The sequence below is a fragment of the Conger conger genome, chromosome 7 (assembly GCF_963514075.1).
Source record: "Conger conger chromosome 7, fConCon1.1, whole genome shotgun sequence".
Taxonomy (NCBI): Eukaryota; Metazoa; Chordata; class Actinopteri; order Anguilliformes; family Congridae; genus Conger; species Conger conger.
The window spans coordinates 20,296,572-20,313,636 of NC_083766.1; the positions used below are offsets into that span (position 1 = coordinate 20,296,572).

At 45.1% G+C, this 17,065-nt stretch overlaps 1 protein-coding gene across 6 annotated transcripts in view; it reads right to left on the reverse strand.

The window, feature by feature from the left end:
- The window catches only part of nrxn2a (neurexin 2a), a 612,560-nt gene that overhangs the window by 364,476 nt on the left and 231,019 nt on the right, over positions 1–17,065 (reverse strand). For all 6 annotated transcript variants that reach the window (XM_061248027.1, XM_061248028.1, XM_061248026.1 and 3 more), the window contains 2 exons: positions 11,448–11,609; positions 2,896–3,331 (listed from right to left, as the gene is read on the reverse strand). In XM_061248027.1, coding sequence (XP_061104011.1) covers positions 2,896–3,331; positions 11,448–11,609 — 598 coding nt within the window. The remainder of the gene's footprint in view (positions 1–2,895; positions 3,332–11,447; positions 11,610–17,065) is intronic.

A 17,065-nucleotide genomic window follows, 5' to 3' on the forward strand; every position in this document is an offset into this window, starting at 1 on the left:
GGAGAAGCGAAAGTTATTAATTAAATGGAGAGAAGTCGGGTAGAGAGGTGTGGATTTGTGTCAGCAGTGTAGCACATTGAGATCTAAAAGAGTGCAGATGTGTTCACACTCCTGAGGGGGGTATACACACATTACTGGCCGTGGGAACATGAATAACTAATGCTGTGTTTCTTTGACATCCTGAAGGAGTATCTCTCTCCTCACACAGAGTACTCTCTCACACATACACAGACAACTGCACAACCACACACGCACGCACACGCACACGCGCACACACACACACATGCACACACACAAACAAACCTTCTCTCTCTCAAAGACACATTCTCTCCCTCATACACACACACACACACACACACACAGCAGTGTAAATATGAGAGCAAGAGAGATATTGAAGGATATCTCAGAGAGAATGAGCAAGAGAGAGAAAGAGAGAGAGGAACAGAGAAATAGAGAGTGAAACAGATGGAGAGAAGGAGAGACTTAGCAGCTGTGACAGAAAGACTGATGTAGACAGAGTGCATGATGGGACACAGAGATGGAGATAAACAGGTGGAGTGATAGGGAGGAAGAGACAGACAGGTGGAGAGAACTACAGGCCCTGTTAAACTATCCCTACGTAGAGAGGAAGGTAGGTGAGGAACTCTATCTGCAGAGCATAGAAAGACAGCACACAGGTTGTTCTGGCTCACTGTTTCTCCTGTCAACTTACACCTGATATACTGCACAGCACTGAGAGACTGGCACTGTTTCAGGTTCCCCACAAAAATAACTACAATGACCACTAACTCTCACTTAATGTGAACATTAACCTTTGATACACAGAACTACAATTTCCACAGACTCTCACTTAATGTGAACATTAACCTTTGATACACAGAACTACAATTCCTACAGCACACAGCATTCAGATACAACTCTTCTTCTTCTTCTTCTTCTTCTTCTTCTTCTTCTTCTTCTTCTTCTTCTTCTTCTTCTTCTTCTTCTTCTTCTTCTTCTTCTTCTTCTTCTTCTTCTTCTTCTTCTTCTTCTTCTTCTTCTTCTTCTTCCAATAATTCCCTTATTTTTCCTAACGGCACACTTCAACTAATCAACACGTTGTTCAGAGTAGCCAAACCTTGGTCACATCACTGGCTTTACTGTATTCTATACAAAGATCTGTGGTGATGTCATGGTATTTCAGCAAGGACATTGTGCGTAAAAATAAATAAATAAATAAATAAATGTGTAAATCGCAAAGATACCTCCAGCTGGTTAGGCTACTAATTGGCTATTAATTCTAAAAACAGGGCACAATTGTCCAAGGGTTTGTTTATTAGAGGCTTGGTAATGGAGTAATCGAGGCTTTAAGGCATTTCAACTGTTCTTATTAGACAAGTGGTCGGAGATGCACAAATGATTAAACACAGGAAGACGTGGGCTTTATTACTGTGGTATAAGTCTTGCTGGGATAGTTTCTGTGTAACACATTAGTAAATGACATTTTACTGACATGATTTTGATACCAATTTTGTGTAGATGGTTCCAATAGGAACCCTGTGATTCTATAGAAGAACCCTATCTAGTTCATGGGTTTTGTCAGGCAAAATAGTTCTTTGTCTGGGAGCTCTCACACTTTACACGAGAGGGTTCCAGAAATAACTAAAAATGGTTCCTCTAAGGGAGACAAGCCAAAGAAGTTTCAGAACCCTTTCTTCAAAGAGCGTACACCGACATAATTTGAGGTATTGTGTTTTTACCAATGTATAAAAGGTAAACTTGAGTGTGTGTGAGTAATCTTTTTCAGATGTGAAAGTATGCGGCTGAAGCTACAGTAAACGTGGACGGAATATGAATGCGAGGGTAATAACTGTTTTATGATGAGGCGGCTCCAGAGTGCTGTTGTCCCACACGGCACAGCCGCTGTTAGGGTAGCTGGATTCAGCAGGGTCCCCAAATCTCCTCATTTCCACACGAGGTATGAACATTAGCTGCTCATCTGAACCACTGGAAAACACTCAAAACCAGGCTCCCAGCAGTCTCCCAGGTGCCCTCAGGTTCCTCTCATAAATGATCATTTTTTATACAGAAGTTGCAAAGTATTAGGATCTTAAAGGGATAGTTAATGTTTCGGAGTTTTGGCATCTTTTCAGTTTTGTTCGAGAGGATTTGTTCAGTACCTTAGTGGAAAAACCACAGACTGTATGCTGGCGCAGATACAGTGTAAAATATTCAGTGTTAAATCAGCTCTTACAGTGCCATACTGTATGGTACCAGTTAGGACCTTCTTTACACTATTTTACACCTTTTTCTCAGCACTGTTTTCCCCCCACTGTAGAGGTTTTTACCTTAAGTCCTATTTGGGGGTTCAGGTCTGGTGTTTGTCCTTCTGTTATTCAGTAAAGGTCTTGGGTAAAAAGTCCTATACAAATGTAATTGAATTGAGGTGGATGTTACAATTGAGTCACACTCTCAAAAACTGAAAAACTGCCTAAAAAGGGACAAATCCTTCTCCCAGGCACGGCACTCTATACTGCATAAAATTGTACCCCTAGCCAACAACTAATTCGTATCTTTTTTTTTCTAGGAAAATGTACTAATTTGTACCCAAAGAGAACATTACTCAACTTGCAGAGTACATATGGGAAATGTATCCTTGAAGAAGAAAAATTTCTGAGAGTGTCACACTGGACATTTTACCGCAGTCCTGGAGGGCCTCCAAACCAGTGTCTGCTGGTCTTTGTGGTTTCCTTACACTCATCAGCCAATTAAGGCCTTGAGAACAAGGTGTGTGGACTCTTTAGCCAATGAAAGACTTAGAAATGTATCCCTCGTGCTGAAACACACCAAAAAGCAGCAGACACTGCGGCCCTCCTGGACTGGAGTTTGAGGGGCGGACGCGGCGGTCGGTCCCACCTTTGCGGCCCTCCCTCTGGAAGTCCACGTGGCACCACTCCCCGTCGTTGACCTTCTTGGTGCTGGCCTTCATCTTGATGCTGCCGGAGCCCATGTCCATGAGCAGGAAGAGGAAGCCGTCCAGCAGCTCGATGGCGAAGTAGTCGGCCTTGAGCTGGCGGTCGGGCCGCTGCTCCTTCCCCGCCAGGCGCCCGTGGCTGAACAGCAGCAGGCCGCTGGGCTCCACTGTGCGGAAGTCGAAGGAGATGGAGCCCGTCTTCTTGGTGTTCCAGCGGGGCAGGGCGATGAAGGACTCGGGCGTCTCGAAGGTGACGGGGTCCAGGGCGGCCACGTCCTCGCAGTGGAACAGCAGGTCCCCGTGGAGGCTGATCTTAGGGTCCTGCTCGATGGCCAGGCGGGACAGCTCCAGCTTGAAGTCGTTGTTCTTGTACACCACCTGAGAGAAAGAGAGAGAGAGAGTGAGAGAGAGAGAAGGGATGAAGAGAGAGGAGCACAGACACGGAGGAAAAAATTAGAAAACAAGAAAAAAGTACGTGCATACGTAGTAGCTGAAAAGTAATGCATAAGATGGAATCTGTTGTCACATTTTTTTGGGCAAAAGCAAAAGAATCAGTATTTTTTCTACTGAGCCATCATTATGACCAATGCTGAATTTGGTGCCTTGCCAGTGTACTGAAAATTACACAACAATTACACAACAATTGGTGTGAAAATGGCGGTCAGCTTTAGCAGTAAGAGCACTACTTCCAGGCCAGCCCAGATCTATGTGCCTGACTGGACCTGGGATCGAAGCCCCCCGCCCCCGCCCGCTCCGGCAGAACAAAGCTCGGTCACGTCCCCGGTCCCGACCGCGAGACGAGCTATCGGCTTATGGATCGTCACGACGTGTTTGCCGGCAGACACGCATCAGAGCCCCGTCTCCCCCGAGTTCCCGTGGTAACGCACGCTCTCGGAGCGACGGCACGCAGCACTAATGAGGTGAAACTCCACGTCCCTCCAGCCGACTGCCAGCTGGCACCTCCTCTTCACACCGCGAAGCCGGCTAGCAAATCAACACCAAGCCATCTCATGATCAGAGTGAAAATACACCTTCAGCTCACTCATGACAAAATGGAGTGCTGTTTATACAAAAGCCTTCTCTGCCTACTTGCATTTACATACAATGCTTATGAAAATTTAATTAGACTTTAACTTAATTTTCTTAAATTCATTGCTTTTTATAATCTTGTATAATTCAGATGAATATACTTTATGGCATTCTGATTGTAAATTATGCTATACACAAAGGTATTGGCTAAGATTTGTACTTCTGTGGTAAGGAGAGCTAAACTCAGAATCTGAGATAGACTGCCGTCCTCTGTCCTTCAGACTTTTCCGCTCAGGTTTTTAATATTTTTTTTAATATTCATTTTTTTAATACCTTCCTTCCATCTGGTTTAGGTGCGCATGAAAGGCTCTGAAGTCTCTCTGTTCAGCAGGGGGAGACAGCGGGACCTTTACCTCCGCTCACAGTGCGTGGAGTGAGGGTAGTTCTGAAAGCCAGTGCCTACACCCAGACCTTTCTGTCCGGGTGCAGACTGATTAGCGCTTTAATGACGCTCTGTGAGACTGACTCCACTCTGAGAAAACAGCTCGCCAGCCAACGCAGAAGATGGAGAGGTCCTGGAGCCGCTTTGAAGTTCACCTCTGCACATACGAACGTACGTACGTACATACCTCCTGTGTGTGGTTAACCCTTGTGTAGTTTCAACATTCTGTATACTCAAAAATGACCCCTAAAATAAAGCAGATCAATTGAATTTGAAATATTTTTAATCTATTTTGCATGAACAAACAACTTGTCACTCACCACAAACTTGGCCATCAAATTTCAAGTTGAAAGATCATTTAGGGGGATTTATCTGCTAAACATAGCGGCGGGTCAGTTTTGACCCTTAAAGCAACACAAGGGTTAAAGCTTGTCTCTAATTCTAAGGTACAGCAGTGCCTTTTCTTTACGTTTCTGACATCAGAAGGTCACAGACAGGTAACTGCCCGAATAAAGGAAATGGCCGCCATTTTGTGAAGTTTCAACAAACTGCTTTAGCTTAAACAGCAAGAACATGCCATATATTGATGCTTATTGTGTGAGTCACTCATCTGTTTTATCCTGCTGTTACTCTGTAAAGCGTCTTTGTGACAGTTTCCTGTAAAAAAAAGTGCCCGACAAATAAAATTGACTTGACTTGACACTTGCTAGTCACAGATGCTAAATTTCACAGACTAAATGAGAGCCATGGATGTCACCGTGCTGCTAAATGTATTCTAAACTCCTGCAGTCATGGGGTGATATGGTAATCACAGGGGAGGAAATGGTTGCTGTCTGGTCCTGTACACTAACAGTAAAAACCTCTCCTTCGTCCCTGTGCTGCGCCGAATCTCCACTGTGACGAAACAGGAGACAGACGCTCTGTAAAGCTGGAATTAGGCGACACAGTTCGGTGGGATTTGAGTGAGAGGACTCCAAGAGCAGCATGCTACTTAATAACATCACCGCCCTGCAGTTCAAATCGAGGACAGTAAGTATGGAGGCCCACTAATGCCAAAAGTACAAAAATGACCATCATTTCAAAAGGCCATTACCTTGAGGTCTGTTCCTTAGTATAGCTCTACAATGCGGCTGATTTTTGTCAAGAATAAAAAGAAACTTCACTTGAGAGGTTAATGGAAAATGGACAATTCCAGGATATGGAGTGGGCAGTTTTCATTCCAGGAAACGATTTATAATTTTACAGACCAATTATAGTTTCAGAAAGAGACAGTGAAATAAAATGGATTGCAGTCAAACTTTCTTTGGCATAGTACGGTCATGACAACTAAAATATATATTCAGTCAGGCTGCCTTTAGCAGGCTGTAATGTTAGCCCAGGAACACAAGGCAAGGGAAATAATTCCATTGTCCACTGTAATGCACCTATGTACTGCCCAGGTCATCACACATTAGTGTTCAATAGCATTAGCACAACACCCGAGTACAGTACAGAGAGCTTACTCTGGCCGTATTAACGCTACACATTTTAGCAGTGTAGTACACCGCCAAGTAATTCAGGGGCTTTCAGTAACATACATATCACACCTGTTTACAGGAACAAGGACTTTCACCACCATTACAGCTACAAAACTGGCAAGCAGAAAGCAGACCAGGATACTTCAGTAATGTCCTTATAGTTCTATAATGTGTGGAAGCAACTTGTCTTTGCTGGAACGATGTACAAATACATTAACAGAGCTGTACAGATTAACTTCTCAGTAGTAGTTGGTCACATTAGTTCATGGAACTTTATTGTAAAGTGTTATCTCTGCGTTATTCGCTGTTCAAGGGGAAAGATGAGACAAAAGAAGGAGCGATTCCAGCGTCTCACCCAGACACAGTAATCTAAGGATGTTGAGTTATTCTGTTCACTCAGTAGGAGAGAGGAAGAGAGGCGCTGTGATCGGGGACAGGAATAGTAAGATGATTTTTAAGTACAGATTCCTGACGGCAACTGATCCCAGCGCAGTAGAACCTCAAGGTCACAGACTCTCAGCCACACACGGTTTGAATGTGTAAGTAGCAGGAGAATATGAGACGGTATAGCACATTATAATACATTCTCATTGATGCAAAGCGAGTGTTAAACAGAAGCCGCTGCTCTCATTTCAGTGCTCCCTCACCGATGATGTGCCTTTTAAGTCACCTAAAAGAACATCCTCATCCTGCTGAAAATTCCAGCTAAAACCAGCTGGTCAGGCTGGTTTAAGCTCTGTTCTCAACACTTTTTCACCCGTTGACCAGACAACAGCTAGTCCAGCAGTTCGCCACCAGCTTCTTAACCAGCTTTGACCAGCTATGACCAGCTACATGTGTCAAAATACAGCTTAAACCATGAGAAGCCATTTTAGAATGCCATCTGTTTTCAGCTGGGTCATATTTCAGCAGGGATGGCTTCTTAAGATTGTCTGTATTGTTTTTGTTTTAGAGAATGCAAGGTTGGCACCATTATTGTGCGAGTGGTTATCAGCTTATTAATATGCCCTGTATCTTTTGGAAAGCTGACATTGAAAAAAGCATTAAAAGTAGTATTAAAAAATATATATAATTGGCTTACAGCTCTGATTATTGTCCATTAGCATGAAAAATGATCAATTGCTGCAACATTAGAACCTGGTTACTACTGCAGCGTGTTAGCAACCATCAAAATTACTCATATTAAAATTTGTGTGTATTTTGGGATTCCTACATGTGATATATATCTCTCTCTCTCTCTCTCTCTTCCTCTTTCTGACTCTCTCCTTTCAATTTTAATTCATCTCAAAGATGCTTGGCATGACATATTTTATCTTCATCCAGAATGCCAACAAACCTGAGATTTTTCAATATTAATGGAAACGCGTTTCCAAGAGCATAATTACATTTAGATTTTACATTACTTTGTTATTTGGCAGACACTTTTAATCCAAAGCGATAGGTTATCCACAGGTTAAAAGCATCAAATCCATAACTAAAGTGATAGGGCTGTTCTAAACAAAAAGACCGCCAACATGCAGTTAAGGTTAGACAAGAGGGATATCGGAATGGGGGGGGGGGGGGGGGGGGGCTCAGGAGGGAGGACTAAGGTACAGGTGTGTTTTTAGTCTGTGTCAAAATATGGGGAGTTGATTCTGCTGTCCTGGCAGTGGTAGGCAAGACATTCCACCACTGAGGAACCAGAATGGAAAAAAGGCGTGAATGTGCAGCTCGACCGCCAGGTGCTCGTAGTGAGGGAACCATAAGGCGACCAGAGCTGGCAGACCGGAGTGGTCTTGCAGGGAGTGTAGAGAGCAATTAAAGATTGTATGTAAGGTGGGGCAGTCCCCTTAGCAGCTTGAAATGCCAACACTAGGGCCTTGAAGTGGATGCGTGCGGCAATAGGAAGCCAGTGGAGGCCAATGAGGAGCGGGGTGACATGAGCCGACCTGGGCTGACTGGTGGTCAGGCGGGCTGCAGCATTCTGGACCAGCTGGAGGGCATAATTAAGCTGAAAAATGATTTTATATATGTATATGTTTTAAATGAATGCTAATGTAATTACTTATTCAATCAACCCCCTTCTCCTTCTTAAATAACTCATTTTATATTATTATTGCATACAATTTTAATTGGATTCTGTCTCCATCAGCTCGTTAAGTTGACGCTTCGAGCAGTGCAAGGAAGCTATTTATAGCCGTGGAGATGTAGCGACTAACCCAGTAACCGCCAGCGTTTCGTGCCTTTAACCCTCGCTTAAAACACTTCAAAGTGAACAAAGATACGCACGGAAAGCCGAAACCTGAGACAACCCAGAATCCCACTGGGCCTGCGTCGGCTGAGGCGGCCTGCCGTGAGAAGGAGAGGTGAGACTGCGCTACGTTTCTGAGGAATGAAAGAGACGGGGCGTGGACAGAATACCAACGAGGAATGGGGGAGAGGTGGAGAGGGATACGGTGACATTACTGATGGGTTATGGGGGGAAAGGAGAGGAGAAGAGAGGAGATGAAGAAGATATGAGAGAAGGGGAGAGAGGAGAGGAGAAGAAAGAAGAAAAGAGGGGAGAGGAGGGGAGGGGGTGGAGAAGAGAGTAAGGACAGAATATGAAATAGAGGAACAGGAGTGGAGCAGAGATGGATACGGTGACATTACTGATGGGTGATGGGGGAAGAGGACAGGAGATCTGTTCATCCTTCAGGTTTGGTGGGGGTGTGTTTGTAGGGTGCGTGGGGTGTGGGGTGTGGGGTGTGTGGGGATGTGTGTGTAGGGTGCGTGGGGTGTGGGGTGTGTGTGGGGTGTGGGGTGTGTGGGGTGTGTGGGGATGTGTGTGGGGTGTGGGGTGTGGGGTGTGTGTGGAGGTGTGTGGGGTGTGTGGGGATGTGTGTGGGGTGTGGGGTGTGTGTGGAGGTGAGTGGGGTGTGGGGTGCGTGTGGGGTGTGGGGTGTGTGGGGATGTGTGTGGGGTGTGGGGTGTGTGTGGAGGTGTGTGGGGTGTGGGGTGTGGGGTGTGTGAGGTGCGTGTGGAGGTGTGTGTGGCGTGTGGAGCCCAGCAGTGCACTGTGTCAGCAGGAGGATGCGGAGGTGATTAAGATCAGACGTAACGAGAGGGAAACTGTCACATGGTGACACGGTCATGCCCCGCCCCCTGCCCCATCAATCACAGCTCAACTAAGGCCAGGGCCAGGTGAGAGAGGCTGGGAGGGGCTGAATTCACCTCACACCCCGGCACACACACAAACACGTGCATACACATTCAAACACATTCACACACACACGTGCATAGACATTCACGCACATTCACACACATACACATACACACACACGCATACACATTCGCAGACACACACATACTAACACCCACAAACATGCACGCATGCACACACACACACACACACACACACACACACAGACTCACTCATGTACACACACACACACACACACATAGTTGTCCACTGCACCCCCACCCCACTGTTATCACCTTGACTACAGTATCCCAGATACATCAGTCAGCCATGCATCCCTGAGCCCCAATGCCATCCTATCTCTCAACACGTAGCCAGCCAGCTCCCACACACACACTCCCCTTGGGTCACCTCTACCCGTGTCTCACACACACACACACACACACACACACACACACACATACTCACACAAACATATACACACACACATTCATACACACTAACATACACATACATCTCTCAACACGTAGCCAGCCAGCTCCCACACACACACTCCCCTTGGGTCACCTCTACCCATGTCTCACACACACACACACACACACACACACATACTCACACAAACATACACACACACATTCATACACACTAACATACACATACATCTCTCAACATGTAGCCAGCCAGCTCCCACACACACTCCCCTTGGGTCACCTCTACCCGTGTCTCACACACACACTCACACACACACATACACACACACATACTCACACAAACATACACACACATATTCATACACATCACATACATCTCTCAACATGTAGCCAGCCAGCTCCCACACACACACTCCCCTTGGGTCACCTCTACCCGTGTCTCACACACACACACACACACACACACACACACACACACACACACACAGCTCAACACTTAACCAGCCACTTCCCAAACCCAAACTGTCTTGGCTCACCTCTACCTGTCACCCCCTGGCCTTGACCTGTCCCCCTGAAGTTCCTCACACAGCGAAAAGCACACAGCACCTGTGTGTCCCACAATGCCTGCGCAGCTCGAAGGCCTTGACTTTCACCAAGCCCGATACAGATCTTCGAAAGAGCATCATTACTGCCGCTATCTCCTGACTAATTATGGCACAAAAGACAGCCTTTTGCTGACAACGTGCTTATGTAGCGATGCTATTATACTGCTCTATTTTAGTGTGATGGAGAAAGCACTGTGAACATAAGAAAACAGGGAAGTGTTAGACATGACATAACTATACAAAGTGCCATTGTGTGCTTACATGTGACTCATCCACACAGTGGACCGCACTGCTATACTGACGGCTCTGTCACATCCCAGCGGGGCGATTGTCTTTTCGCCAAGAAAATGACACATTTTTTCCCACACGTTCAATCCCTGGTGTGGTTCAATCGCTCTTAAGTGTCTGAACTCAGATTGTAACGCATTCTACCTTTGACCCAGGTAAGGCGTGAGATTAGAATGAGCTCTTAAGTGAACAATCTAACGCATTTGTGCAGTCACCACTGGTATCTGAACACAATGGGATTCTAGAACACATTAAAAAATTTAAAAACCAACTCATGCCAAACAAAGGGTTAAGGTGTGAGATCAGAAATATGTGATGAGAATGTTCTTCAGAGAACATTAAAATGCTTACAATATGTTGCAATCCCTCCTGGTACCGAGAAGAGCTCCAAAACAGTGAAATGAGAAGGCCTACTCTTTCATGCGCTTTGTGTCTGCTTTGATGGTATGATAGTGTGAACCCAAAGACAACGTTCCACTTTGTGTGGACAATCAAAGAATTGTAGTGCTGTTTTGTATTGTAATAACACAAGAAGAGCAGCTCCCATCTGTACACACCACCTCCTTAGTTCATGGAGCAGTGACCACAGAGTGGAGAAAGATGAAATTGCACATGAGTATCCAGAAAGGCAAAGAGATATGTGAAGTATATTTTTCGAAAACATTTCTGTTTATCACACCTTAAGCCAATGGTCCTCGCTCCGGGTCCTGGAGAGCCGCAGGGTGTGCTGGCTTTTGAAGTTACTCAGCACTTCAATCACAGCAGTCAATTAGACAGTTAAATCACCTCACCTGGATTCTTGGGGCTGAATTTGTTGCCGATATTGTTGTGAAAACAAAAACCAGCACACCCTGCGGCTCTCCAGGACCAGGAGTGAGGACCGCTGCCTGCAATGTCAGTTAATGTCTTGTGTGAAAAAGGTCTGAATCGGTGAGGGAATGATTGGGTTAGCTGAACGCTGTAATGCTGATGTGGCAGTGAGGGCTGCTATCTGCGGCCTGGTTTAACTGGGCCTCACTCACGTCCTTCAGACAGCCCATGAAGTTGTTGCTGACGGGGGACCCCGGCAGGTCGGCTGTGTTGGGGCTCCCCCCGATGTAGAAGAAGTCGTCCGAGCCCAGCATGGTGTAGTCCTCCTGCGTGTACCCGGTGGTGGTCAGGATCCCGTCCACAGAGATGGTCACCTTGAGTTACCGCAGACAGACAGGGAACACGGGAGAGAAGGAGAGAGAGAGAGAGAGAGAGAGAGAGAGAGAGAGAGAGAGAGGAGAGGAGGAAGAGGAAAGGAAGAGGCTGAATTAAACACAAAGATGAGGCACTCCTGGCTTTGTCCTGAGCGGCTATGCTTCGAAACACCTGCTCCAACACGCCTCGGGGGGCCCATTCGATCAGGAGTGCAGTTTACAGGAGGCAGCCATGGGGTGGCGCTGTTTTTTATTCCTCAAATATTCCCAAGAATACGTACGACCCAAGAAAGAGTGTTTAAGTTCTTTATCAGTTTTCTGTGCTTACTTAACTGGCTCCCTTTCTTAGATTCCTTTGATTATGGTACAAGAAAGGAACAGGGGAGAGGAGAACAGGATAGAGAAATGTGGTGCTAAGGATTCCAACATCCTTTTTCACACAGAATCACTTTGAGGGAACATTGTTAAACGATCCTGAAACTGCAGGGAATACACACTCTGACTCAGTTTGGCTTTTAATCTGATTTACCCTATAAGGATAAAGACTGCTTCGTGATTGACAATCAGCTAATATAAATAAACAAAATTTGAATGACCAATAATTAGTAATATCCATCTTCATTTATGTATATTGTAAATGATCGTGATGTCTATACTAGATATTTGTTCCTTACATGTTCTCAAACATTTATCTATGATTTTGGTGTTGTGTAGTCATGGTAACACATTGAATGTATCCTTCTTTCATTCCATCCCTGACACTCCAAATAACTCCCTGCTATTACTTGGTTGCCTGTTAAATACAATGGGCCTTGTAGTACTTCACAGTATTAAATCACACTGCTGCAGTGGATGCACCCTTGTATCCTTTGTTATAGGAGGCAAACAAGGATGGATGTTTCAGTTTAAGAAAATGCAGCCGGTTAGTGCTGCTGGGTTAGTACAACATGAGGGGAACCGAATGGGGAAAAGAGGCATTTTAAAGTCCTCCAATCCAGTTTCCCAGGTTGGCCCGGGACACACTGTGTGTCCACTGTGTTTCTGCTATTTCTGATATTGATGTTAAATCTCAGAAGTGCCTAATATTTTGTCAATACGTGTGTGATAGAAAGATGCAATAGAGTGTTTGTTCAATATGTTTCCGATATCTGTCTCTGACACAATGTCAGGGACTGGCAGATTAAATTGATATTCAATTCACCGGTCTAGACTCTAAAACAGTCTATTGAACAACCCTGTCCATCTGTCTGCTAAACTCCTGTCTAGCCAATAATGGCCAAAGATTTAGGATGACATAGTATATTTGTAAAATACACAAGTAAGACAACAAAGTTATTTCATGGTAAACTATCAACACAATAAACCAAAGTAGAGTCAAAAACCAGATGTGTATTTAATTAAGAATGAACATAATTCTCCACCAGACTATCAAACCGTACCCAAGCACCAAAGTCACATATTACATATTTATTTATCTAAGTGTATTTGCAATATTAATGTAGTATATTCAATGTGCATATATCAATGCACATATTATTTTTAGATTAAAGCCAGGCTAAATTTGACCCTGCACCTTATCTGGGGCACAATATTACCTGCTATTATCTGCTCAGTCCCAGGGAAAAATAGATTATTTTGATATTGAAAATGATTAATGTTTTTCACTTTTTTCTTCTTCAATGAATTCATCTTTAATACAATTTTGTGTTTGAAAGGTCTTTAATCACTATAGGAGCAGTAACAGTTTGATAAAATCAAAAAGCACAGAGACCGAGATGGGAGAGATACCACTTATCCTCTCATGAAAACGATCAATTAAGTTTTCAAAGAATTCAGAGCGCTCAAAGTGAAAAATTGTCAGCTGCTTCATAATATCCCGAAATTATGAAATGTGCAGTAATACCCGCGGAATTATGCAGAAAGAGTGCGGCTTGTATGTGGCAGCATTTGAAAGTGACATTGAATTATCACACACATCGCTATTATGAATAAAAACCGAACCATATCACACCAGGGCGGAGAGGGAAATACACAGTAAGAACAAAATTAACATCTCCGATATTCAAACGTAATTTCTGTAGTACTGGTTAAACTGATGGTATCAGTCAGTCTGAAAATAGCATTTCGTTTTGAGAACCATGTTAAATCTCAAACTTTCACATATCCCTTACTTTTCATAACCAGAGTAACAACAAACTTAAATATATAACTCTAAAATGTAATAAATAAGTCTGTTCTGTATCCCTGTTTTAGGAAGTCCAGCGCTCCCTGGTGGTTGGTGGTGATGGGTGACAGTGCAGAGCAGAATGCTGGAGCCCACAGTCTGCGGAGGTTTAAAAACAGCGCCACCCCATGGTGTCTCTCCTGCCCTCTCCCTCTGAGGGTCACATGACCTGCACTCCTGGGAACGCCCCCGCTGGGGCATTTAGCCTCGCGTCCAGTCCGTACTTCCCCCTGCGTGGGGCAACACATTTTTATGTCTGCTGTCACCGTTTGGGGATTCCAGAGAATGTGTGTGTGTGTGTGTGTGTGTGTGTAGAAGAGAGTGTGCATGCGTGTGTGTGAGTAGGTTTTGGGGCAAGGGGAGGTGGTGCTTATTGGTTGTTTGCCTTCGTGCGAGTGTGTGTGCGTGTGCGTGTGTTTAGGAGATATGGCTTTGTGTGCATGCGTGTGTGTGAGTAGGTTTTGGGCGAAGGGGAGGGGGAGGCTGTCCTTATTGTTTGTTTGTCTTAGTGTGAGTGTGTGTGTGTGTGTTTAGGACATATGGCTTTGTGTGCATCTGTGTGTGTCAGTAGGTTTTAGGGGAAGGTGTGGGGGAGCTGGTGCTTATGGTTGTTGGTGTGTGTGTGTGTGTGTGTCTGTGTGTGTGTGTGAGCGTGTCTGGGAGTGTGTGCTCGTAGGGGTGTACTCATGTCCCTGTACCCTGGAAATGCCCAAGGGAGCCTTCAGGTTGGCAGATCCAGGCTGCTCTTGGGGGACATTTTGGCTCAGTATGTTCAGAAGCCTGAATAACTCACAGGTATTCAGAGACAGTCCCTACATTTCCAATTCAATCTGAGGGACAATTCTGTCAAAGGAGAGGGGGGGTCGGCCATTAATGACATAATTAATGCATAATTAATCCATTAATTAGAGCTAGCTGCCAGCCACCTGCTAGGACTCCTGACACGACAGACACAACACAGAGACCATGCAGTGCCAGACTAACGCAGTGGGGATAGACACGCAGTACAGACACCCACGCAGTGCCTGACTAACGCAGTGGGGAGAGAGACGCAGTACAGACACCCACGCAGTGCCTGACTAACGCAGTGGGGAGAGAGACGCAGTACAGACACCCACGCAGTGCCAGACAAACGCAGTGCCAGATTAATGCAGTGGGGAGAGAGATGCAGTACAGACACCCACGCAATGCCAGACAAACGCAGTGCCAGACTAACGCAGTGGGGAGAGAGAGATGCAGTACAGACACCCACGCAGTGCCAGACTAATGCAGCAGGTACCGGCGCAGTACAGACACCTATTCCTTATTGAGGCGGATGCAACAGACAGGCTGATGGGGCCTACAGACCAATGTGGAATAGAGCCCAATACAATGCAAGAAATGTCAAAATGAGTTTTGTGTTTACTCAGGTTCCCCTTGTCTAAAATTTCAAGATCTGAAACCATTCATTGGGACAAATATGCAAAAATCAGAAAGGGGGCTAATACATTCATGGCACTGTATATCAGGGTATACACAAACACGAACCGCGTAACCTTTCAGACCATTAATGCACTGTTTTTAGAGCGTGTCCGTCTCACATTTAAAAATGTTAACGTTATCTTTCTGTACAGTAAGCATCCATAACAATTTCAAACATTCTACAGTTGTAATAGGCTGCTGGCACTCTCCTTCTTTGTCAGTAATGACAAAGGGGCAGGAGTTTCTATGGAAATGGTGCCACACTGCAGCTGCATTGTGCAGCTTTGATTGGCTGTAAAATGTCAGTCAAATACAGTAACACTTTAGCTACAACCTTGGTATGGCTAGGCAGCTATATGGGTAGATTCTGTCAGGAAAATGTATGGGACCAAAACGAAACAGGCCTGTGGCTGTATAATGGGGAACAGCCAGTTCCCCTCAGTGCAGACGGTGCCAGGCAGTAGGCAGAGACCTGAGCAGACAGCGAATCTCTCTCGGCTTGCCGCCGGGAGGAAGGTAATGCGAGGCGACGAGTCGTCCTCGAATCCCGCCGTAAAAGTGTCACGCAGAAATAAATACGCGCATCAACGGCTGCATTTTGTCCAAAGCCCGCAGTCGACTGTCTGTCAGACAGAATCACTGCAGCTGAGGCACTCTGTATTTACCACAGGGCTCCTTTCACACGGGGCACAGAACTGCAGCGGCAGGCTTTTCATTAAGGGCTGCAGCTGAAATCTTAACCACAACATGTTACACAAACGCAAAGAATTATAAACAGGTGGTAGAACTGTGAACATCTGAACGCACCAGCTTTATTCAATTAATATGTCATCATGGATAAAATGCGGGTTTCTCATTTTATTAATGTTGCAAACAGGGAAAAACAAAGCGGCAAAGCTGGAACCAAAACATTAATGATTTTGTGGATAATGCGATAAAGCGATGGCCGCTAGTTATGCATCTTGTGGCCACAGGTTCAGCCTCACATTCTAAGGAATTACCATGACGTGGCCACACCATTCCGCAGTAAGGCAGTAGTGAACAAACAACGTTTTGTTCCTATTCTGGCCCCCAAGCTACACTGTCCCACAAAACTACCCTGTTAGCTGTTCCGCATTTGAACCGGTGGAATGTCATTGTCCTATTGACACCAAACACTAGCCTTCAGGGCTTACGAAATAGCCTAATTATAATGCGTCTCATTTTAGAAATGATTATTCTGTTTGGATTATTATTTTGGAATAACGAACGGCTGATATGGATACCCCATGTTGGGAGCCATGTTCAGCTCTGGAAATAATCCTGCCTTTATCACAGCCGACAAACTGAGACAGATTAGTACCTCACTACTGGACAACAATGGCTTTAACAATGGCTTATATAATAAAAACACCTACTGTTTATGGGCAGAGAGAGCACAACACATCACACACACAGACAGACACACACAAACAAACACCTCACATCAATTACTGTACATAGTTTTATTATGTAACCTCAGCTTTGGCAACACATGTGCCTGTATTTACCATGCCAATAAAGCACCATGAATTTTTAATTGAGAGGGAGAATGAGCAGAAAAGGAGAGAAAGAGAGAGCGAGAGGGAGTGAGAGAATGAGTGAAAGAAAAAGAGAGAGGGGGAGAGAGGGGTGGAGAGAGGGGAGAGAGAGGGAGAGAATGAGAAGAAAAGGAGAGAGGGAGAGAGAGAGAGGCAGGATAGAGTTTGGCTCTGAAGAGCACTGTCCTGTACTTTCTACAGAGTTGTAATCT